Consider the following 24438-nt stretch of genomic DNA (forward strand, 5'->3'; position numbering starts at 1 on the left):
AGATCAGTATGGTCATTCCTCATCTACCTACCTTTGCTTTTAGGATCCTATCACAGGAAGTAACAAACATGTCATGGTCCTTAGTTTCCCATATCTAGAGCCATGTGAAGTCCCCCAAGAAAGTTATGATGTGTCCTAGACTCTTGAAAGAATCCATGTGGGAGATTATAGGTAAGCTGATCACTTGCATTTCCATCTGTTCTCTTCTAACTTTATTTGGCCATGGGCCCAGTCTTTAGACATGAATTAAGCTTTGTAAATCAGAACTCCTATAGTACTCAGAGGTCCAAATTGTTAAGAGACAGTCTTTGAAACTAAAACACTGGCTAGGTTAAAACTCATACCCGGAATCTCTAGGCACAGCTCCGCTGTTTTCTCCTTCAATATGACATTGGTGGCCACACTACTTCCTTCTCTCCTGGCGGACCGTTGGAGAAACCCAACCCTTTTCTTCTGACAATGCTACGGTTGTGGAGTTGGCATTTTTATGTAAATAGCTGGTCTCTGATTCATTAAGCCTCATTGCCCCTGACATTTTCCTTTCTGACCCTTATCAGCCACACACGGCAAAATGCGAAGAAATGAAGAAGACAAAGAAAGGCAATAGAAGGGTTACAACCAGGAAGTGTATTGTGACTGTGACCAACAAGGAAATTTGGAAATGGGTGACTGAACATCCAAGGATGCCCTGTCAGTCAGCCACAGCTACAACACTTGTTCAAAGCCCGACAATGCTTAGCACCATTTCGAGGTGTCACATAGCGATGCACAGGAAATGATGCTGTCTTAAGAACCCTTGCGATTTAATAGGACAAGAGAGCGCAATTAAATGCCTGTGTGCCTGTGAACATACAATCTGGCCCTTGCTCACCTCTCTAATTACTCATCATTTCTCTCAAAGCACCTGTCACAAGCTTCAATATTTAGTTTATTTACTTGTGTTTGAGATTATTATGGCCTCCTGAGCTGCAGCAGTGTGTCCATTCCAATTATTTATGGCTACCACCCCCATTGGGATAGAAATTCCAAGAGGACAGGAACTATGTCCACCTTATTCACCATTACAACCCTAGAGTTTAGCAAAATCTACTCAGTAGATTCTTTAAAAAATTTGTTTAAGTAAATAAAAAACAAAACCAGCAACAGCTATATAGAGGGATTATATAACTTATCTTCTGATTATATAATTTATCTTTTGTTTTTAAGGCACAAGCAAATTTTCAAATATTTTAGATAGGAAAAAAAAATCTCTAAACCCCAAGGCAGCTGCCCTGAAACTGATCACAGACGTATAAGTGAACACAGCCAAGATCAGCAAAGCTGACCCTAACTGACCCATAGATTCACGAGCCATTGAGTTTTGGCGTGGTTTGGTTTGCAGCATTACTGTCGCAATAACTAATATTATACTCTTTTTAAGTAATAAAAAAATTAATGATGAGCAAACCAAACATTACAATTCAAACATGACTTATCTTTATTGAAACAGAAAGCATTTTTAGTTAAATTATTTGGTTCCTCTCTGACCACAGACAAACACATTCTCTGCAACCATATGAGGTCATTGGGGCTGAGCAGGCCTGGGTGGGATGTACTTAGAAAAGAGACCTGAAGGACATCAGCAGGCTCAGCACCGCAGTGGTCGATGTCACCTTTCCAGCACTGTTTGAGTACCAGTATTTCTCATACACATCATCCAGGATGGAGAGCACAGCCGCCATGGTCTCCTCGCAGGTGGCTTGAATCTGAGCTTCTGGCAGAACAAACCCGTATGTACCATTGTCTCTCAGCTCAAATGTGTATGAGAAGGGGATCCCAATGTCCCGAGCCCAGTCTCTTGAAGACCCTGATGTGGCATCTACAAATGAAACCATGAAGGCAGAGTTAGAAATTGTATAGTGAAAGCACAGATTTCTTTAAATCCCATTATAAGCCCTTTCTGGGATAAAGGTTCAATCCAAAAAAACACAAACAACTCCATGTGAGGGTGTCATGGATAGCTGTCTTCTCCCTCTCCTTGACATTAAGCCCCATGTAGGGCAGTGATTACATCTTATTTGACCTCTCTATCTTCCCCTCCTCCCCCTTCAACAGCACCTAGGATTATGCCTGGTATATAGCAAAGGTTTGGTTTCTGAGATGCATCAAAGATTGGACCATCTAATATGTTAAGACAAGAAGAAACTGACATATAAAGGAACAGGAACAAAATGACCATCAGGAAAATATTATGCAAATACTATCTAGGTGGTCCTCTGCTGGGTGGAGGAGGAGGTGGGTGGCGGTGGGGAAAACCAGTGCACACTTCTTTCAACTAAATTCTTTCCTTTTTTAGATCTTTTCTCCAGGCCCCACCTGCTGTTTTCTTCGCCTGGTGGGTTCTCTGGGAACTGAATCAACTGACCAAGCATCACTGGAAAACGTCCTTCCTGCTAACTCCTGTGTCTTCTCCCTGCCAGTTCTTTTTAACTGAAGCCAGGGGGAGTTCTGGTCTTAGCCAGCATATTAATTTTTCTTTGAGTTCACACCTTATCCCTAGAGAATATAATTCCGGATTGGAACAGACTCCCTTTTATCTTGGGTCATTTTTATTTGTAGAAATTCCTGTTGAGGAACTCTTCTCTCCCTCTTCCGTCCATCCCATTCCCCAAAGTCCACGGACTTCTTTTGTGCCTCAGAGACTATTGAAGAAGCGAAAAAAAGATACTTACATAAAATATCTATACTCGATCCAACTCTATAATTGGTTCCATGCTTTGCTTTCAGTGCATTTGCTGCCTTCTGTCCAACTTGGATCTGGAGGTGGGAAATGCAGAGACAGATATCTGGTGTTAAAAATAAAATAAAAAATCCAGAGGGTTTGGTATTTTGTCCAAATACATCTTGAGAGTTCCAGACCATCTTTCTCACTTCCGGTTGGACATCTATACCTAGGTAGTCTGCTGGCACTTCAGACTCAACACATTCAAACCCAATAAGTGAAGGATTTTCATATTTCTGGCTTATCATGTTCCTCCAAACACATGTAAAATCATCTTAGACACTTCTTCTTTCAAATAGTTACTACCAAGTTTTATTGCCAGTGCCATCATCTTATATCAGTTGCATTACCTCTGAAATGGACTATGACAATAGTCTTCTAAGGTGGTTGATTAAGGCCTTGGCATGTATGTGGGAGGGTGGAGTTTGAGATAGGATACAGGGTTGGTATGGGAAGAGTTCAAATGGAAAGAATGTCAACACCTAAAACATTAGAATTCTTATAGCTATTCTAATTTCAGAGCAGTTTAGAACAGGGCTATATATAGTCATGTTTCCTCTACATAATGATTGCCAAGTTGTCTATCATGCAGCATAATATTTATCATGATTTCTACACATTTTGGTTTTGTAAATATATAGAGATTAATTACCAGACTCAGTAGCTGTAAATAATAGTAGAAGTGGAAACCTCCTTGAACAGTTGTCTTGATTCTGTGTCTGTGTGCACTTTGTCAAAGCTTACTCATAAGAACCTAGTGAAGCTAGCTAGCTTCAGTTAGGTTGAGAAAAGGTGGGAAAATTTTTACACTGTCTTTTTATTGAAAATTCTTGAGATGAATGTTCATGCTAACTCTTCAGCACCTGAGACTGTAAGAGGTACAAAATTAACTCAGTGTGCCAATTTTTGCATAGTACTAAAAGGTTGTCCATAATTCACAGCTTAGTGTTAGTTACCTTCCAGTAATGGTGAACTCAGGGCCCCAAGGCCCTCCTGCCTTCTTGCCCCCTCTAGCCTGTGGCCAGAGGGCTCTAACCAGATGGCCAATCAGCAGCACAAACCTTGCAAAATGGTCACGTAGTATCTGTTTTGCTGAACCAAGAAGGGAATGAAATTCCCTAGAAAAATACTGGGGTATAATGGGCCTCTTTTTCTCTGCTAGTGCAAGGCCTGTCCTATCAAAGATCTACAATGGCCTGTCTTTGGTGGTTCATTTGTGTTTGTCACAGATCCCTTTCAGTAGAAAGTAGACAGCCATGACAAATTCCACAGAAACCGGAGAATAAGGAGAGTTTTGGGCTTCTCATCTGAAATCCCTGTTTCTGCAGACTTCTTAAATGAAGAAATGGAACTTCTAGGGCCAAGAAGTGAGGGAGAAATAGGACACAGTGGAATAAGAATCTAAAGGGATATAATTCCTAGAAGTTGTAGACACTTCTGAGCCAGTGTGAAGCAGTCAGATGAATGGTGACCTCTGGAGTCTGAAGACATGCGTTCCAGCCCTGACTCCACCACTCACTGTCTATAGGAGCTCTGGGAACAGAACTAACTCAAGGTCTCAATTCCCACGTCTCCAAAGTGAACTTATTATATTGTCATAAGGGTCAGATGGGAGAATGGCTGTAAAATCTCTTTGTAAATTGTAAAGTCCAAGGCAAATGTTCATTATTCCCACATCTTGCAAAATGATCATGTGGTACAAGTGTCCGAAAACATTGAAAGGAAGATATTGGAGTACTGCTAGATATTTTTGACTCCTGGGGGAAGGCTCCCTTCAGCAAAGCTCTATAGAGGGTTTTCTTTTTTCTGCCCAGAGATGTTTTATGGGCCATGCTCCAGTGGGAGAGGGACAGGATGTGTGAGAGAACTCATGGGTGCCCAGGCCTCTGTGATCTTAAGAATGGAGTAAGCTTAGTTCCCATCCATCCCGGTATGTATTGATAACAGATAATTTGTTTTAAAAAAATAAAAAATATAAGCATAAGATAACAAGTGGTGGTCAGAATGTGGAAAATTTGGAACACTTGCACACTGTTGATGGGAATGGAAAATGGTGTCACTGCTATGGAAACCAGTTTGATGGTTCCTCAAAAAAATTAAAAATAGAATTACCATATGCTGCATCCACTTCTGGTTATATACCCAAAGAGACTGAAAGTGAAATTTCAGGAGATATTGTACTCCTATGTTCATAGTAGCATTTTCCAAAATAGCCAAAAAGTGAAAACAATTCAGATGTCCATTGATAGGTAAACAGACAAAGAAAATGTGTTCTATACATACAATATAATATGATTCAGCCTTAAAAAGGAAGGAAATTTTGACACATGATACAACATGAATGAACATCATGCAAAGTGAAATAAACCAGTCACAAAAAGACTGATAATGTATGATTCCACGGATATGAGATATCTAGAGTAATCAAACTCACAGAAAAAGAAAGAAGCATGGTGATTTCCAGGGGCCAAAGGTCAGGGACTGTTGTTTAATGGGTATAGAGTTTCAGTTACGCAAGATAAAAAGTTTCAGAGATCGGTTGCATAATAATGTGAATACATAACTGCTTAAAAATAGTTAAGATAGTAAGTTTTGTGTTATATGTATTTTATACAATTAAAAATGAAAAAATAATTTTTAAAAAAGATACAAATATTACAATCCTCAATTTACTCTCCCTTGGCCTTTGTCTGTTGTCCTCAGGTTCACCAAAGGGCAAAGAGCCTAGTCCTTTTCAGCAATTCCACCCACTGATGGTCAGGTAAACACAGCTCAGAGAAGGACCCGGATGAGATGAAGCTCACTTTCCCTGCCCCGGCCTGGGTTCCACTGGCACTTCCCCTTACAATACTCCTAGGCAAGTACTAGAGGCACGCATTTAGAAGAAAATAAAGCATTGTGTTTAGCAGAGAAGAGCGCAGATATTATTTAGCCATGTTATTTTAGATACACCATATTCCACTCACAGCTGGCGAGTTCTTTAAAGCACGGTTCAAAAGCCATAATTGCTGAACGGAGCATCAAGAGAATTGACAACAATGAGAGCACGTTCCTGCAGATTATTAACATAATCATCTCATTTATATTATAGACGAATACCTAAGATGTCTCCCAACTTGACATTTTGTGAAACAGGTAGTTAATTAATGAAAGTAGAGCGGCATTTAACCTGAAACCTTCCCAGCAGGCGGCTAGCAAGGTGTAAAAAGCAGGAGAGATAAAATAAGAAAGAACAGAGAGAACAAAGCAGGGCTGGAGCCAAAAATCTAGGAAACAGAAATCAGGGAAAGAAAAGCAGAAGTTCTACTGTGGTTTCTCGTCTAAAGCCTTGGGTGCTCAGGTCTTACCAGTTCTTCGTAGTTACTGGGTTTATTTTTGGTGTAGCCATAAGGCATGAGAATGAGCTGCCCATACGAGTGTATGGTCAGGAAGCAGACAATGTCCTCTTTCTTGCTCTCTATAAAGCTGGAAACAGCTTTAGTTTCAGGTTCAGACGCTGGTTCTGTCCCGCAGAACGTTGAATCTGTGCAGTTCTTAGATGCGCCAATACCTGGAATATACAGGGAACCACAAGGAAGGCATCGTGATCTGTTTAGAGCCCACAAAGGGTAAGGACTCATCCTTACTCAGGGCACCTGAGGGTGGACTCGGGGCTTGACCTTGCTTGTCTCAGTTAGTTCCGGTTACATGAGTCAACTTGGATCATCATCATTCAAGGAGGAACTCAGAAAGGCAGAAGGGCTGACATTTGGGTGTAGAAATCAACCCCATGCTCACGTGGCCTGGGAAGGAAGATGTAAGATGGAATGGCATTTTCGGTCATCATGAACTTAAACTTGTGCTGGATCATGAAACACATGGTTGGGAGCCAGTTCTCAGTTTCCCAAGGTCAGACTCTGACATAGTCTTGTTGGCCTAAGTTTCTCTCTCACTGTCCTACTGCTAGGAGTCTTCTTAGAGCTATTTTGCAAGTCCTATGTGGCATCTCATTTAATCCTCACAACAACCTACCGATAGGATGGTATTATTATGGGCCACATTTAAATAAGAGGAAACTCAAACAGGGAAATGAAGCAATTTTTCCAAGATCACACAGTCACTAAGTCTGAATTTTAACTCATATCATTTGGTTTTTAATCCGGACTGCTCTTAACCATTCCTACCTCGTTATTTCCTTCCTATTCATGGGGGCATGTTGAGATTCAGAAACCTGAATATGCCTTCAGGAGAAGAAAATGTTGACCTTGCTTACATCTGCCCTCCTGCTATAAAATAAACTGCAAGGTTCGTTCTCTGCTTTTTCTTCTCTTTATGATAATTCATATATTTTGAAACAAAGCAACGGGTTTCAAACATAGTGACACTGGTCTAGGTCTTCCTTGCCCTCAGCCAACCTCCCTTGAAGAGAGTCCTGTACTTGAATGTTGCTGTTTTTTAATATCATCCCTTTAGACTCTAAAGTTTAGAGGGGACACACAGAACAGGAATCCCAGCAAGCTTAGATGTTTCTTTTCAAAAGTTATATCTCTAGTAATTCACCTCTTTCATGGCTTCTCCATTTTTTCTTCATTAATTTATCTACTAAACATATACTTACTACACCAGGATACATTGAAATTTCGGTTGAGATCTGTCCCAAAACATGTGCCATTATTATGGGATGAACGGGATTTCCTCCAAAGCCGATCCTGTACAGAGGAACATAGGGATGTTGCCATTCTAAGGTCTCATAAATCACAGTGTTAGTAATGATGGGTGGTCCTCAAATATGAAAAATCATTCCTAGGATTGTCTGGAAGAACTTGCCTTTAACATGATGAAGCTTGCACGTGTAATGTTTAGTCTTACAGATAGGCTACCAACCCCCAATAGCAGGAATATTATAAATCTCCAAATTGGAGGGAGTCGTTTAGCATTTTCCTCACGAGTAGATTAGCAGTGCTTGGTGGATGTGATCAGAGAATCATTTTTTAGGTCCAAGTGATACAGGATGAAAGGGAAATAGCTCGGCAGATGGAGCAAGGCTGTTCCAGATGTATCAGAGTCGGTCTCTGCACAGCTTTGGAAGCAGAAGACTGATGCGTGGAGATGAGGATAAAGACACGTTTCGCCAGACAAGCTCAGAGGGAAGGGCTTCATTCCCATACTAGGCGAAAGGCTATTGCAGATATGGGGGTCCCATGAGGGACCTTGGGGGTAGTGAGTGCAGGAGGCTGGGCAGGAATGAATATTCTCTAGAAACAGGGGCTCTTATTTGTGGAATAAATATGCTTTAGAAGCATTATAAAGAGGAACTTGTCCAATAAATGAAAAGCTTTATGAAAAGTTTGCCCCCAATGTGAATGATCACAATGAAAAATGAAGGCTGGGTTAGTATTTACACATCATTTGTGTCCCTCGTGCTCCTAGAGGTGGACAGAAGGTGATGTAGGAATTTTATACCAATACTAGAGGCCTGGTGCATGAAATTCATGTATGTGTCCCTCAGCCCGGCCTGCACCCTCTCCAATCTGGGACCCCTGTGGGATCAAGCCTAAACCGGCAGTCGGACATTCCTCTTACAATCCGGGACTGCTGGCTCCTAACCACTCTCCTGCCTGCCTGCTGGATTGCCCCTAACCACTTCTGCCTGCCAGTCTGATCACCCTCTATCTGCTCCTCTGCCAGCCTGATTGACACCTAACTGCTCCCCTGCCAGCCTGGTCACCCCCAACTGCCCTCCCCTGCTGGCCTGTTTTCCCCCAACTGCCCTCCCCTGCCAGTCATCTTGTGGTGGCCATCTTGTGGTGGCCATCTTGTGATGATGTCATGGGTGGTGCCACCTACGCTTTTATTATATAGGATAAGACCAATCAAGTGGTAGGCAACTCACAAACTTCAAGGTGATGGAGTTAGAGAAAATTTGTCTGGTTGAAAAACAAGGAATATGTCAAAACAAAATAAAACAAAATGTGTTGGACTTCAACTCTAAAAAGGCTTCTTCAGTGCTGACCTTAGAATGTTGGCTTAAATATCTTAGGTTGAGTTTTATCTCAAACAGCATTTCTTTCTTTGTATGGCCACAAAACCTTTTATAACTGCAACGACTGAGATCAGAAAAATGAACCTGAGTCAATATCTAGTTTATGAAGTCTTCCCAGGACCAAACTCGATGTACTCACAGTTGTCCAAGTATAGATATAGCCGTCTATGTTAAGCACTGGAAGCACGTAGAAGTCCAGGTTCCTAAGGAGCCTTCTTATCCTTGAGTTGTCTTGATAGTTTTGTAGAATCTGGAAATGTAAGAGAGAAACATTTGGAAACATCCTAGGAAGAGGTCTTTTCTCTTTTAATCTTTAAAGTGATTTTAACGTAATCATAAGAGATGACTACAACCTCCACTCTCCAATCCTCCTCAGTAGCCTCTTGGTTATGGTGGTGGTTCTCAAATATCAGTGTGCGTCATAATCGCCTGGAGGCTTTGTTACAACACAGATTTCCTGGCTCCACCCCTTCCTACTCCCCCACTCCAAAGTCACTATGTCTGAGGTGGAGCCTGAGAACTGGCATTTCTTTTTTTAAAAAAATATATTTTTATTGATTTCAGAGAGGAAGGGAGAGGGAGAGAGAGATAGAAACATCAATGGTGAGAGAGAATCATTGATCGGCTGCCTCCTGCACACCCGCTACTGGGGATTGAGCCCGAAACCCAGGCATGTGCCTTTGACCGGAATTGAACCTGGGACCCTTCAGTCCACAGGTGGACGCTCTATCCACTGAGCCAAACCAGCTAGGGCGAGAACTGGCATTTCTAACAAGATCCCAGGTATGTGGATGCTGTTGGCCTAGGAACCACTTGAGAACTCTTTGTGGGTTAAATTCTTTATGTTTGGGTTTCTGAAAAGACTGACACAAACAATATATTACTTTTATTTATTTATTTATTTATTTATTTATTTATTTATTTATTTTAATAATTTTTTTTCTTTATTTGTTAAGGTATTACATATGTGTCCTTATCTCCCCATTTCTCCCTCCCTCCCCACCACATACACACTCATGCCCTCACCCCCCTGGTGTCTGTGTCCATTGGTTAGGCTTATATACATGCATACAAGTCCTTTGGTTGATCTCTCCCCCTTGCCCCCATCCTCCCCTACCTTCCCTCTGAGGTTTGATGGTCTGATCAGTGCTTCTCTGTCTATATTATTTTTAAAGGTTCTTTATTCTCTTCAAGGGAGGGGTATAGGTAATAAGCAAAATTTAATTGTGCTAGGTATTTTTCATATGCTACTCTCTTAATCCACACAACAGACCCCTGAAATAGTCATTTTATGCCCCTTTCACAGGTGAAAAAGTAGGAGTTCTAGTGTTAGAAAATTTGCCCAAGACTATTTGAAAAGGCAGAACCACGATTCAGTCATCTCTGACTTCCAAGACATAGTTTCTTCTGCATTTAGATATGTTTGTCTTCCAATAAAAATAATTTTGAATGTACTGGAAAGAAATCAGAATACCTCACTTTTCAAGGCAGATACTTATTAATTCCATTTCCCTTGGGGAGAAGGAGTAGCTCAGTAGAGAGTTTCCATGCCAACATGTGAATGAAGCAGGCTTTCTACATAGCCAAGACATGACAGGTATTTTGTGGGGTAGTTAACCATTATGAGGAAGCTAAAGACACTTACTTCTCTCACAAACCACTGGCAAAAAGCAGGGGCAATCCATTCCCTGGCGTGAATTCCACAGTCCATCCAAATGATCTTCTTGGGGTTACTGGATGGTTGGCTGATCTGGAGGGAACATCCGTGCTCTATTACCAAACAGTCACTTATGATTGTAAGCCACTGTGCAAAGTTATCAGGATTTTATTCCCTTTCTTACTCCATTGCGTGGTTTCAAGCCTGAGGCAAGGATGCTGCCAGAGATACACACAATATGACTCTTCCTTGGCACATCTTGCTCTCCTGTCTGTGACCTTGGCCGTTGTGCTTAGGACCACGTGCTGAGTCCTCATGTCCCCCACCAAAAGCCAGAGATAGAGAGGCTGGAGACTGGGTTATCCCCACGACTATGCTATTATCTGGCTGTGTGGCCTTGTACAAGTTACTTCACCTCTCTGGGTTTTGGTTTCCTCCATTATAAAATGAAAGAACTAAAACTAAAGATTTTCTATGATTTTTAAATATTTTTCAAAAGAACACTGTATATTTTAAAAACTCAAGATACACATGACAGGTGAATGGGCTCTGGCTGACCTATGAGTGGGGGATTTTCCCTTACAGAGTCCGTTCTCTCCCACCTCTGTGCAAGCATGGAAGTACCCGGGCCCTCACAGAGTCAGCCCTCAGCCAAAATGTCTAAGGCCCTGTCCAGCTCCATGACCAAGGATTCTAAGTTCCTCAGTCTCAGTGGGAATGAGGGAGGCCTAGCGTGGAGGCAACAAAGGACTGAGCTCTTCTATTTCTGGGCCTTACTGTTTGCAAATTCTCTTTACCCTAGAACTTGATTCCAACCAGATAATTAATGCCTTTACAAGTTTTGAATTTTAAAAGTCTAGTTTGGGGTGGAAAAGGCAGTCTTTCTGCACTGCCTCTTTTGACCTTATCTACATTTCTGACTAGAGTTGCTGAATAGTAAACAAATATTCCTGGATTCAGTGGAGAAACCCCTCTTGCTCAGTGAGGCAATTCTCAGCCTTCTCACTCACCTTCAAATAATACATGGGCCGCGCCTCATAGGTCATTCCTAGGAAATGCTGTGTCACCACTTCCGTGTACTTCTCCCTTATCAGGCTCATCCACTGATAGATCTGAAACAGCCAGGGAGGACTGCAGCTATCAATCAGAAGATGGTTTGCTCACTTCTAATTAAGATAACGGCTTCTTTCATTAAGATACTGCATTCTGTACGCTTTGCTCTACATTACAACAGCTGTGTGCTAAACAAGCTAAAATATGAAACCAGTAAATTATTACCTACCCTCTCCCATTTTCTTTAAAGTACTACTCTGCCATAAGTCTTAAGATACTCTATTGAACTTTACAGAGAAGTTACTGAGAACTTCAGAAATACTATAACAATAACACATCCTTCAAAGGGCCAGGAGGCTTAGCTTCCATGTGACACCCAGTCATGCCAGAAATTCAAGGTCAGGCTTATTTTGTGCGATTTTTTTTTTCAGTCTTTATGGATCTCAACAATATCCTTTGCTAATGTCCCCGGTTCCAAGTTTAGAGAAGAGCTGGGTAAGCCCTTCATAGAATATGCCAACAGAAGTTTCTAAATCAAGCTCAATTTAATCACTTAGATTAAACTGGGCAGACCTGAATGGACATTGATTTAATTACAAGTTTTACACCATGCTTAGAAAAGAAGGGTCTTACATTTTTGCCTTGTAAGTCAATAACTCGGGGTTCTATAAAAGTGACTGGAGTTCACAAGCATGAAATATTAAACAGTCATCAGGATGTGATAGGATACCTCCCATACTTTAAAATCTTTCTTGTACTATTTGAAAAAATGTCTGGAAAATATTAATGTATTCCCAAATATTGAGAAACTAGTGGTAAAGCCTGTTTGGAGGGCAACTTGTATATTTATATAAAAATTTAGATGTGCATATCCTTTAATCCCGCAATTCTGTTTTTTAAAGTGTATATTTCAAAAGTTTTGCATAATGTCACACATACTCCTCCCTTCTCTCCCCCCCCCCCCCACTATTTGAATGTATAGTAGCTAATGTTTTACTGTAACTAGTTTTGGAAATCACCAAAACATTTATTAGTCTATTTGCTGTAGCAATGCAAATATTTTTTTGAAAAAAGTTTTCTTCTCTAAAGAACTGCTGAGTCTGCCTCTTGCATCCTACAAGAAATATCACATTTTCAGATAATCATGAGTCAGAAGGCTTCTCCACCCCAAATCCCACACCCATATACACATTGCCTTGCCCTGCTTAAACTGGTTAAGAATTGATAGGCAAGAGTAAGAGTTAATTCTGGTCCATGTTCACACTAGCAAAACTGGTGGGTATGTTCTTTTCTTCCTTTTTCTTTTTGTTGCTGATTTGCCTTTTTCTTTCAGAATACCAGGATCTATAGCTTCAATGGTGGTAGTTGGTGTGTGTGTGTGGGGTGGAGGGGGAGAGGGGGTGCGGGGTGCAGTAATCTTTGGGAATTCCTTGACGGCAATGCCCAGGCAAATCTCCATCTCATATTTTGAGCCTCTCTAGTCAATGGATATGAACAGTGAACCATCCTCACCCATCCTAAAGTAGGTTGTGCCCACCGCCAACCCCTGCCAGGTGTCCTTGCTCACCTCCCCCATGGGGTGGTATCTGTTATAGAGATAGGTCTCCAGGCTGCTCCATGGAGTTGCTGTCTTGTCCACAACCTCTTGTCTGTGTTGTGCTTGTGACCTGCAAAGGGAAGAAAGGCAGACAGAAATCAGGGAAGAAACTGGGATATCATGAGGGTTGGAAGGTGGGTGGAAAAGATAGTAGAAAGCATTGCACAAGATCTGGTGGATAAAAGCCATTTATCTCCTTAAGGTAAATACTATGATCCCAGGTTCCTGGTGTTTTTTCTTTCTTTCTAAAGATTTTGGTACATGGGCTAAATTATACTTTTATTATATCCTAGAAAATAGGCATGAAACATTTATTAGTCTATTTTTAAAAATTGTCTATCTGTGATTTGAACTAGGAAGAGAGCAAAATGGTAAATGGTATTTGCATGATCAGGCCCCTAGAAAATAATTTTAGTGTTTTTTTGGAATGGGAGAGGAGAGGGAATGAAGCAAATGAGAAGGATATCTTTTCGGCCCTCCCCTTCCTCACTCCTGTTGTCCCGCACTAGTTGTCCTGCCTGTCATGTCCTCCGGGGAAGTGACATCATTGGCGATGCTTTCACTACAGTGTTGGATCGGGGAGGGGAGGGGCCGAGGGTTACTGTCAGAGCAACCTGTTTCTTTCTTCATACAGTTCAGCAAACGTTTGGGTGTTTCTCTATCACAGTTGTCCTCTCTGTGGTAGGAGAGGAGTACCCTGAACAGCAGGGGCTGGTCCCTGGTGAATTCCTGTTTCAATGGGGCTAACATTCCCTGGCAACTTCACAATATAGAAGGGACAAATGAAAGGTAATTGGACATGCACAAGCACCAACATTTGGCTCCCCCTGCAAACGTCTGCTGAATATGTGAGTTTGTTGTTTCCTAAGCCTGGCATTGAATGACTGGGTCCATGTAATATGCAGAAAAGTAAACTGTCTGGAATTTAAGTGAAGATCTCTGTTATTAAAAGTGCTTATCACTTTTACATGAAACACAATACTTTAACTGCACAAATCCAAATACTTAGTTCAGGCAATGTCTAAACTGTATATGTAGAGAAGGCAGTTCCCCATTTCTATGCAATTTCTTGGGTGATGCATAATACATGTAGAGAGGGAAGGAAAAAGATAGCTAATCCCCCAAATTGTCACTAGTCTCATCTCACGTATCAAATGAAAAGATTATTGTACTTTGTGTATTCTTTTTGAATAAGAGTTAATAAATGTCTAAGAGAAAATGATCCTTTGAGGTACATTATTAATAAATACTGAAGATCAAAGAATGTCTGATGAAATTTTGACTGGAATGTATAAAGAAGCAAAAAAAAAAATCACCATTAATGAATATTGAGGCAAATTTTGTATTTTACATACTTAGTAAGGAATGGTTTCATAAGTCTTTCATTAGCAAAGTATTTTCAAACTGTTTTTCCCTGCTTACAAAATTAACATATGCTTATGCTAAAAAATTAAGAAAGTATAGAAAGAAAAAAAGGAACAGAGAAATAGAAAAGAGAAAAAAATAATCTTCAATAATCCTATCTCTGTGTTAAGCACTGTTGATATTTCGACATATTTCCTGTCAGTCTTTTATCTGTGCATATTTTTTTCTTAAACACAGTACAGATTATATCTATATTTAATTTTCTATTCACTTCTTTATATTCTGTATTCTACTAGAGACATTACCTCCAACCCATAAAAACTCTTTATAAACATTATATTTAATGACTAATATTTAATTGTAAGTATATATTACACAGCATTATTTATTTAAATATTATCATCTGTGCTGGATAGTAAAGCTAGTTCCCTTTTTTGTTTTCTGCTAGTGTAAGTAATGCTGGACTTAATGACTTTTTTCATTAATCATTTTGCTCACTTCTGATTATTTCTTTGAGCTACATTCCAAGAAGAATTAGTAGGTCAAAGAGAATGAACATTTTCAAGGCATTTGGTTTATATTGCCTAAGTCCCAATGATTTCTACAGATGCATACTTTTATCGGAAGTATGTGATATATATGAGATAATCTTAAAGAAAGATTACAAACTCGTGATCTTTGTTAATTGTAGATTTTGTTGACCATCATTACATCAGGCATAGTGAATAAAGAGTTTAAAAATGGCAGCTAATCTATATTTTGAGTTGGTAAGAGACATATAAAAATGGACATTATTTTATATTAACAAATAGGAATGAATATGAAAACAGCCCATTAGGGTCAGGGTATCAGATCTGAAATGTTTTCCTCAAGTGTAGTCACAAGGAGCTGTCTATTGGAACTGTCCTCTCTGAGTCCCACTGCCTGAGCTCAAACACTTTCATAATTTAACCTGGGCTTGGTGATCATTATTTTAAATAAATGCTTTACTGCATTTTCATTGTAGAATATTTGAAAAATAAAGAATAGTTCAGGGAAAGGAAAAAATCACCAACAAAGATAACTACCTACCATTTTGGTGCGTATTTTTTGTTATATTTTTCTAAGTATTTCATTACATTTTGTGTTCTGCATCCTTCCTTTAGCACAAAAGATGCATGTTCCTATGCTATTAAATTTTTTCGTAATCATTACTAGAGGCCCGGTGCACAAAATTTGTGCACGGGGGTGTGTGTGTGTCCCTCAGTCCAGCCTGCACCCTCTCCAATCTGGGAAATCCCTCTCATAATGCAGAACTGCTGGCTCCCAACTGCTCACCTGCCTGCCTGCCTGATTGCCCCTAACCACTTCTGCCTGCCAGCCAGACCACCCCCTAACCACTCCCCTGCTGGCCCGATTGCCCCTAACTGCCCTCCCCTGCTGGCCTGGCCACCCCTAACTGCCCTCTCCTGCCAGCTTGGTCACCCCTAACTGTCCTCCCCTGCTTGCCTGGTCGCCCCCAACTGCCCTCCCATGCAGGCCTGGTCCCCCCCAACTGCCCTCCCCTGCAGGGCTGGTCCCCCCCAACTTCCCCCCCCCCCGCAGGCCTGATTGCCCACAACTGCCCTTCCCTGCAGGCCTGGTCACCCCCAACTGCCCTCCCCTGAAGGCCTGATCACCCACAACTGCCCTCCCCTGATGGCCAAATTGTGGCAGTCATCTTGTGTCCACATGGGAGCGGCCATCTTGTGTGTTGGAGTGATGGTCAATTTGCATATTACTCTTTTATTAGATAGGATTCTAAAGGATGAATATTTCATTCTTATATTTTCTGGCATATAAGACGACTTTTTAACCCAGGAAAATCTTCTATATGCCCAGTCGTCTTATACGCCAGAAAATAAGGTATGTCAGTATTTATATAACCTAATATGGTACATTTAGGGTGTTTCCAAATATTATAATATTTAATAAGATATCTATATATATAAAAACCTAATATGCAAATTGTCCCCACAGGAGTTCGACTGGGAGACCAATTGCTTGCTATGATGTGCGCTGACCACCAGGGGTTGGTCAGAATGAAAGAAGGCCCTGGCCAGCAGCCAGATGGCCCTGATTGGCCCTGATTGCCAGCCAGGCCTACGGACCCTACCCGTGCACCAATTTCATGCATCAGGACTCTAGTTTATATTATAAGTGAGGCTACATCCCAGTGCATACATTCTTTCCATACTTTTGTTTATTTTTTCAGTCTAGATTCGCAGAAGCAGGAATACTAGGTCAACAAATGTGTAAGTTTTAAGGCTCTTGATATGTTTAAGAAGGATGATTTTTTTTTCTGTCAAAGCCTTGTGAAAACTGTAAGAGTCTTTGTCTATAAATTATCTATAATAATAAAAGCATAATATTCTATTTAGACTGGACAGCCAAACTACCTTCCGAACGACCTTCTGGACGAAGCCAGGGCTGCGAGGGCCAAGCCCCTTGCACGAATTTTGGGCATTGGGCCTCTAGTAAAGAAATAATCTTAGAAGGAAAGATAAATGCAGTATCTATATGAAACCAAGTAAACTGATGGAAAAAATAAGAAGGCAATGTTCAAACAGATTTTGACATCACAAAAAATCCTGGACTCTCTATATCTGAAATAAAACTGTCTATGAAGCTAAGGGCTAAGTTGAGGTCAGAGAGATGGTCTTAGCAAAAAAACTTGTTCTGTGAGAGTAAGTTTAGTTCAAGATTATTTTAACCATGAAAGAAAAAAGGAAACACTTTATAACTACACAATCTTTGATGAGGTATACCAAATGAACAAAATACTGGGTTATGTATGAACAAGGGAAATAATAATTTATATGAAAACTATACTACACACACAAAGTTTAAAAATACATATTTACAGAAGTTATGATTTATTATGAATAAGAAAAAAACACAAAAATGTGCATGAATGCATAATTTATAAACTAATAAAGTGAGTAATAAACAAGAAAAATATTTAACCTTATTAAATCAACAAAATGTAAAATAGGTCATCTGTTGGTATTTTTAATTATCAAATTGGCAAACACTTACAAAGCACTTTCATACAATGTTGCTGGAAGTGTAGACTGATGTAACTTTTCTAGAAGGCCATTTGGCAATGTGCAGCAAGATTCTTATAATTTTCTCAGCTCCTGACCCAGTAATTATAATTTTTATAACTTATATTAAGAAAATATTCAAAGTTTTGCAAAAAAATATTGCTATAGCTGGATGCTTATAATGGTATTTTTTGTGAAAATAACAAAGTAGAAATCAAATAAATATTCTATAGGGTAACAAGGATGGAATACTATTATCAATTGTAATGTGTTTTAAATGAATTATAAATGTCATAGGAAAATTTTTATCATACAATTAACAGAAAAATTTTTGTAATAGTATTATATACATAATTGGCTAGAAAGCTATTCAGAAATATTAACAGTAATCATTTCTTGGTGAAATTATTTGGTAGTTTTAGACATTTTAAGCATTTTTTTATTAATTACAATAATGTAATTTACTAATGAGAAACTATGTAAATGAGGGACATAGAATTTTTACTCTAATTCCCTTTTCTCAATCACAAAACATGATATTTCTATTGGCATTTAGCATACATTGTGCTATGAAATGTTTATTAGATATTTACTCATTTATTCAAAGATTATTAGAATAATGTTTAATGATGAAAGTTCAGTGTTCTTTATTATTTTCATCTTATGGTGGTGTGTTGGGGTAGGGAGAATCCAGCTGCATTTATCTTGAAAAAAGGTTTCCATTTAGACCATAAATCATAATAGTCAGTCCCTCTTCCCACTTCCCACTCACCTATCATATCCCAGCCCTCCAGGGACCAGCATCCCCAAGAGGTAAAGGGTCCCAAGTAGAGGCTTCATTCTTCTGCAGACAGAGCTAGAAAACACGGGGCCTCTCCCACAGGTCAATGGATCAAGTGTCTCTGAGAATGCATCTGGGATTGGCTCCCACAATAAAGATAAGACAAGTGGATGTCTCTGCAGAAACATATGTGAGCATTGGCTTCATTAACTCCGTCATGTCCCTCAAACAGTTTCTTTTCTTAATAGGGAAAAATACTACCATTTGAATTTTCATTTCTCCTACAAAACCAAATTTACGCAAGACTTTGGCTCCACCAGAAAGAATTTTCTTCCTTGTTTCTAGGAATCTGCATCACCTGGATTCAGGAGCTCACCACTTCCCACATTCACTCCCCAAGGTCGCTGGGCATAATAGGTGGTATGTCTTCTGCTCTGGTCATGGTGGGCATGATTATTATTCAGGATCTCCATTCCCCTCTGGAATTTAAGGTGTTATTTGGGGTCAAATGCCTTCTCTTGTTCTGATAGACCACATGACCAGCTTCTTAAGCAAAACCAGGACTCTCCAAATCTGAACAGTGAGAACATTTAAAAGCCTTTGTCAAGTGGATTTTCCCACATACTCCTCTCACATAAAGGACTTTATCAGACAGCCCACCATGCTTTCAAACCCAGGATATCCTTGAATCTCAAACAGTGACTGGCACAAGTAACGGCTCAGGTTAAGGTTTTTGCTAAAAGTCTAATTGACCAAGGTGCAATTCAGTGCAGAGAAGTCCAAGATTTAAACAGAGTTGTTGGCATTTGATGGTCCAGTTTAAATTCTTTTCCCTATATTTATTCATTCACCTATTCATTCATCCTATAAAAATGCAATGAGTACTCACTATATGCCAGGCACTAGGATGAAGATGAATACATACAAAGATGAATGAAGCAGACAGATTCTCTGCCATTCTGGAAATCACAATAGAGGTGAGAGAACAATAAACAACTATACAAACAAATAATACAATTTTAAGTAAAAGGAATAAAATTAAAGTGATAGCGGATGTTCATGAGTCAAGAGTAGATTGAGATAGAGAGACTTGACTATGACAATTTTTGAGTTAAGTTCTAAATGATGTAGTTCATGCAAAGGGCTGTAGAAACAAGTATTCTAGCTAAAGCGGGAAGCATGTGTAGGGATCCTAGGGGCGAAACGAGGTTGATGTGATTGAGGACCTGGAAGAAAGCCAGTGTTTGAGCCAGAGAGAGGGATGAAACATGCAGTCAGGGAGATAGGCAAGGACCAGATCTTGTGGAAACCATGTGCCATAGTATGGAATTTGGATTTTATGCTGAGAAATCATTGAAAAGGCTTTGATTTATATTTTAGAAGATTATTCTGGGTGCTACATAGAGAGAAGACAAGAGAAGGACAAGGATGGAAACAGAAAGACCAGTTGGGAAGGTACGATAACCTTCCAGGGGAGAGATGATGGAGACACAAGGCTAGCCAGTCACGGTGAAATGCTGAGACATGGTCACATTGAGAATTTATTTTAGAAGTAGACCCAACAAATTTCCTTATGGAATGAATATGAAAATGTGAGAAAATTAAGAAACTCAAGAAAAACACTTTGATTTGGTGGCCAAGAAATGGAGTGAATTGTGGTGAATTTTTATGAAATAGGGAAAATCGGGGAATGGGTGGGTTTGAGGGGATGAAAAGTCAAAAATAAGTCCGAGATGCTTATTAGACACCAGAGTATTGTCAAGGGGGTGGCAACTCCAGCAGGCTGGCACGCAGAGGGAAGTGAAGCAAGGCACATAAATGTGTGACTTCAGCATGTAAGAGATGGTGCTTGAAGCCACAAGGAGGAGTTCATCTAGGTTGTGAGCTCATCGAGAAGGAAAGAACAAAGACTGATCTTTGAGTCATTCTAACATTTAGAGGTCTTGGCAGAAGAATGTACTTGAGCAATGGAAACTGAGAAAGAACAGCTAGTGAGGTAGGTGGAGAAGTGAGACTGTTGTGTCCCAGAAGCCAAGTGAGGAGAGCATTTAAGAAAGTGAGAGTTACCAACGGGGCCAAATGTTGTGAAGTTGAGTCAGATGACTAATAACTAGCAATTTACCCAACAGTATAGAGGTTCCTGGAGACCTTGAAAAGAACAACTTAAGTCAGCATGTGGCATGTGGTAGGGACCAAAGCCTGACTGGAGTTGGTTAAGGAAGGAAAGGAAAGTGAGAGAGTGGAGTCAGTGAGGATAGAAAACTCCATCCACATAAGTGAATGACACCTTAGAGGAAACTGTATTGTTATGATCTTCCAACATCCCCTTGGGATACCGTCCATTTGGAAATCTTGAATTTGAATTTTGAGGATGTTCAAAACGGGGGTAAAATGCAACACTCTTCCCCTCACCCAAGCTTAGGGACAGGGCAGTATTTATAACTCTGAAGGGAGTTTTAATGGAGATGTGGGTTCCATAGAGGGAGAGTGGAACAGAAGAATTGAGGGTGCTTTCTTTTCATTCTCCTGTTAACTGAAGGGGCACCAAGATGGACTCAGGGCAGAGCAATGTATGGGCAATTTAAATACAAAGCAAGGTTCAAATAGCCCCTCCTCCCCCTTAAAGACATGTAATCCCATACAGCTATTCTAAAGAAAAAAACATAAATAAAAATTAGAAATATCTGAAAATGCATGGTCAAATAATACAAATTGTCAGTAGAAACCTGCAAATAACTTTTTAAGTGTGTTGTGAGGAAATTGGGCATTACTACACAGGGTTTTTCTAACAGTCACTGAAAATTGGATTTTCTTCAAACCCCATGTCCAATTTCACTGAACTATGAAGTCTCCTGCCAGCCAACTGTCCAAAGATTATCTTTCTGCCAGCTTATGGAATGTGAGCAGCAACCTGGAGAACTCGGGGCCAATGAACTGGAACCATGAGCTCTTCGCTAACAAGGGTGAATTATCATCATATCTTTCCTGGTGATTAGCTTATTCCTTATCGTTGTGTTTTATAGCTTTCTAGTTAGTCATCTCAATACAATTTATTCACAATAATTGTGTTTTTTATTATTGCTGTTTTATAGTTCCTATAGCAGTAAAATTTATTTTCAACTCGATTATTACAATATTCAACTACTAATGGAATTCTTGTTTTTATTTGATTGTGTTTTAAAGCTATACCAATAAAATTTACTCCCAAAAATATTACTGCAAGTTTTATGTTCTCTAAACTACTTGAGAGAATGCCTACAAACATGTGTGGTTCTTTAAGCCACACGAGTGAAGGTTTGCCAAAATGTAAACACTGTTCTAGAAAAAAAAAAAAAAAGAGGGGGGCGGGTGTCCGAATTGGTTCCTATTAAGGTGAGACCCATGTTTTTTGACAGAGTAGGTAATAGGGTGAAATATATAAAAGGGCCTTAGAGACTGCTGACTTAGAGGAAAATTAAATTCTCTTTGGCAGGAATATTTGTTTGAAAAATCAACCTCTTTTAATTACCTGCCAAGCCCTAGAAAATTCCACCATCTTTGCCCTCCACAATAATATGCTCTCTCAATGATGCCCATGACTTCTCATGGCTGGTGTCCATATCAGTTGGAGATAGGCTGCTATGAAATATTATTACCAAAGGCCAGGGTCATTTTGAAACAAAGTTTCAGTGACTTAAGAGTTGGAAGGCACACTGCCAAGCCAGCTTACCACCTCTGCTGCTCCTTAGCTGTTCTCATTGACCCTGAACTCAAGGACATTGCAGTAAACTTCATCCTTTGCCATGTACCTTTTATACCTGGAATATTGAGTCAAAGAGGTAGGACCTGAATTATAGTCCTTCTAGGGGTGCAAAGTATCAATAAGACTCAAGAAAGAGATGTGTCAGGCTGGCAGAGATTGGGGTGTGGTGAAGAGCTTGGTCTCAGATGTGTAATAAGTTGACTTGTGACAAGCAGGGGTGGCAGCAGATTGGGTGGAGATAGCAGGCTGATGGTCATTCAGAGATGATGGCTTTAGTGGAAAAAGATGCAAAATCTAAATTTGGTTTCTGACACTGCACCAAGGATAGGCTCTTGTTCTGACAGACGCTACAGAGATGGCTGCTACCATCTCAGGCAATAAATGGGAGGATTCATGGATGCATGGGTGGATGCATGAATCTCTGTCATGCTCCTGTAAGATGGCATAAATCCATTGGCTAGATCTAGCCTCACACATATACCGCTAGGCACTTAGATTTCTGTGCACATCTGCTCCCTTTGCCCAGCTGTGGCAGCTATGGAAGTGCCCCCACTGAGACCTACTTTTAAGAAATAAACAGATGACTTTCCCTGGCCTTTGGTGCCTTCAGAATCTGACTCAATATTCAGGCTGAGACTAGAGGCTACCTGGACATCCTCCAATGACTGAGCACAGAATTGGTTGAGTGCAAGGGTTCACCATTGTACCCAGGCAGGATTCTCCTCTGAGCAGCCTTCTTAGACATGCATCACAGTCCGAGGCTCTTCCAACTCAATCCTTCTCTCTTCCCCTTCTCTTTAACAGATGTCAGCCCTGTATCATGGTCTGAAGGTTCTCTTTGCCTCCTCCTGCTTCCTCTCCCTTTTATCTTTCACAAGGACTACCCCCTGTAAATCTCTTTCACTTCCAACTCCATCTTAGCATCTGCTACTCAGATGATTCAGCCAACACACGAAACAGACTCCAGGGCAAATGAAAATAAGTGAATACGATTGGCCTTTAGTCGGAGGGATCTTTTCGGACTTTTGTGGACAATTAGATGCAAAAACAAAACTGAGCTTTGGAAGAACAGGGTTAATCCTGTATGGCCAGGCCCTTAATAGGTTCCAAAACACAGCCAGCAAACTGTAGAAAATCACACACTAGATAAATAGCACACTATATTAGTTGGCTAAAAAAAAAAAAAAGTGGTTTCTATCTCATTGCTTGTTTGCTCTGTCTACTGTATTCCCAGTACTGTGTGTCAGGGTCCACAACCTTTCGTGGAGATGATAAACTTTGTTCTTTGTTTTTCTGTGCTAAAATATTTTCTATTTAGATCATCAGGGGAAGAAAGAGGAGCAGGGAAGAAATACATGCTCTCAAGTGCCAGGAGTGCAGGTAGGAGGGTAAGGAGACTGAAGAGGTACCAGCGAGGAGCTTGGATTTCTTCCAGAAACCACAGAAACCCCAGAAACCTGCCTACAGTGGGGAGATGGGCATAAAACCAAGGTGTGGGAAGGGAATTGGCTTGGGAATTAGCCCTTTGGATACTTTTCCATCTCTCCCCTAGTTGGATAATATCTCATTCAGCATCAGCCACCATAAAATTTTCAAAAAGAACACTTCTGATTCATCACCCTGGAAAACTTGATAAAGAGGATTATTATTTTGGGCTCTGCTTCTATCGGTCTCTGAAAAATATTTAAAGGGAAGGCAAAAGATAGGGAAACAACCTAAGTGTCTCCGTCAACAGATGAATGGATAAGAAAATATATATCTATATCTATATCTATATCTATATCTATATCTATATCTATATCTATATCTATATCTATATCTATATCTATCTATCTATATATCTATATCTATCTATATCTATCTATCTATCTATCTATCTCTCTATCTCTCTCTCTCTCTCTCTCTATATATATATATATATATATATATAAATATATATATATATATATATTCCCAGCCACAACAAGAAGGAAATTCTGCCACTTGTGACAACATGGATGGACCTTGAGAGCATTACGCTAAATGAAATAAGTCCTAGAGATTATGACTGATGTGTATGACCTCACTTGGATGTGGCATCTTCTCCCTTTGGCCTCTCTAAAAGCAAACTCAAAGAAACACAATAGACTGATGATTACCAGGGGATTGGGAGTGGAGAAAATTGGGGAGATATTGGTCAAAAGGAACAAACTTCCAATTAAAAGACAAATAAGTGGTTATGTCCACTATGGTGACTATCCTCTCTAATAAAATGGTAATATGCAAATTAACCATCACTCCACTACATAAGCCATGCCCACCAGCCAAGCCACGCCCACCAGCCAATCAGGGCGAGTATGCAAATTAACCCCATCCAAGATGGCTACAGCCACAGAGAGCAAGGTTTCCCAGGTAA

At 40.1% G+C, this 24438-nt stretch overlaps 1 protein-coding gene across 1 annotated transcript; it reads right to left on the reverse strand.

The window, feature by feature from the left end:
• Nucleotides 1-1556: 1556 nt before the first annotated feature.
• CPO (carboxypeptidase O) lies at nucleotides 1557-18360 on the reverse strand. Its single transcript, XM_008145237.3, has 9 exons — nucleotides 18293-18360; nucleotides 13061-13160; nucleotides 11451-11552; nucleotides 10429-10533; nucleotides 8923-9033; nucleotides 7359-7449; nucleotides 6109-6311; nucleotides 2712-2796; nucleotides 1557-1858 (listed from the first exon to the last, which is right to left on the reverse strand). The coding sequence occupies exons 1-9, from the start codon at nucleotides 18358-18360 to the stop codon at nucleotides 1596-1598; spliced, it is 1128 nt and encodes a 375-aa protein (XP_008143459.2). The 3' UTR covers nucleotides 1557-1595.
• Between the last annotated feature and the right edge of the window lie 6078 nt (nucleotides 18361-24438).

The sequence above is a fragment of the Eptesicus fuscus genome, chromosome 11 (genome assembly GCF_027574615.1).
Source record: "Eptesicus fuscus isolate TK198812 chromosome 11, DD_ASM_mEF_20220401, whole genome shotgun sequence".
NCBI lineage: Eukaryota > Metazoa > Chordata > Mammalia > Chiroptera > Vespertilionidae > Eptesicus > Eptesicus fuscus.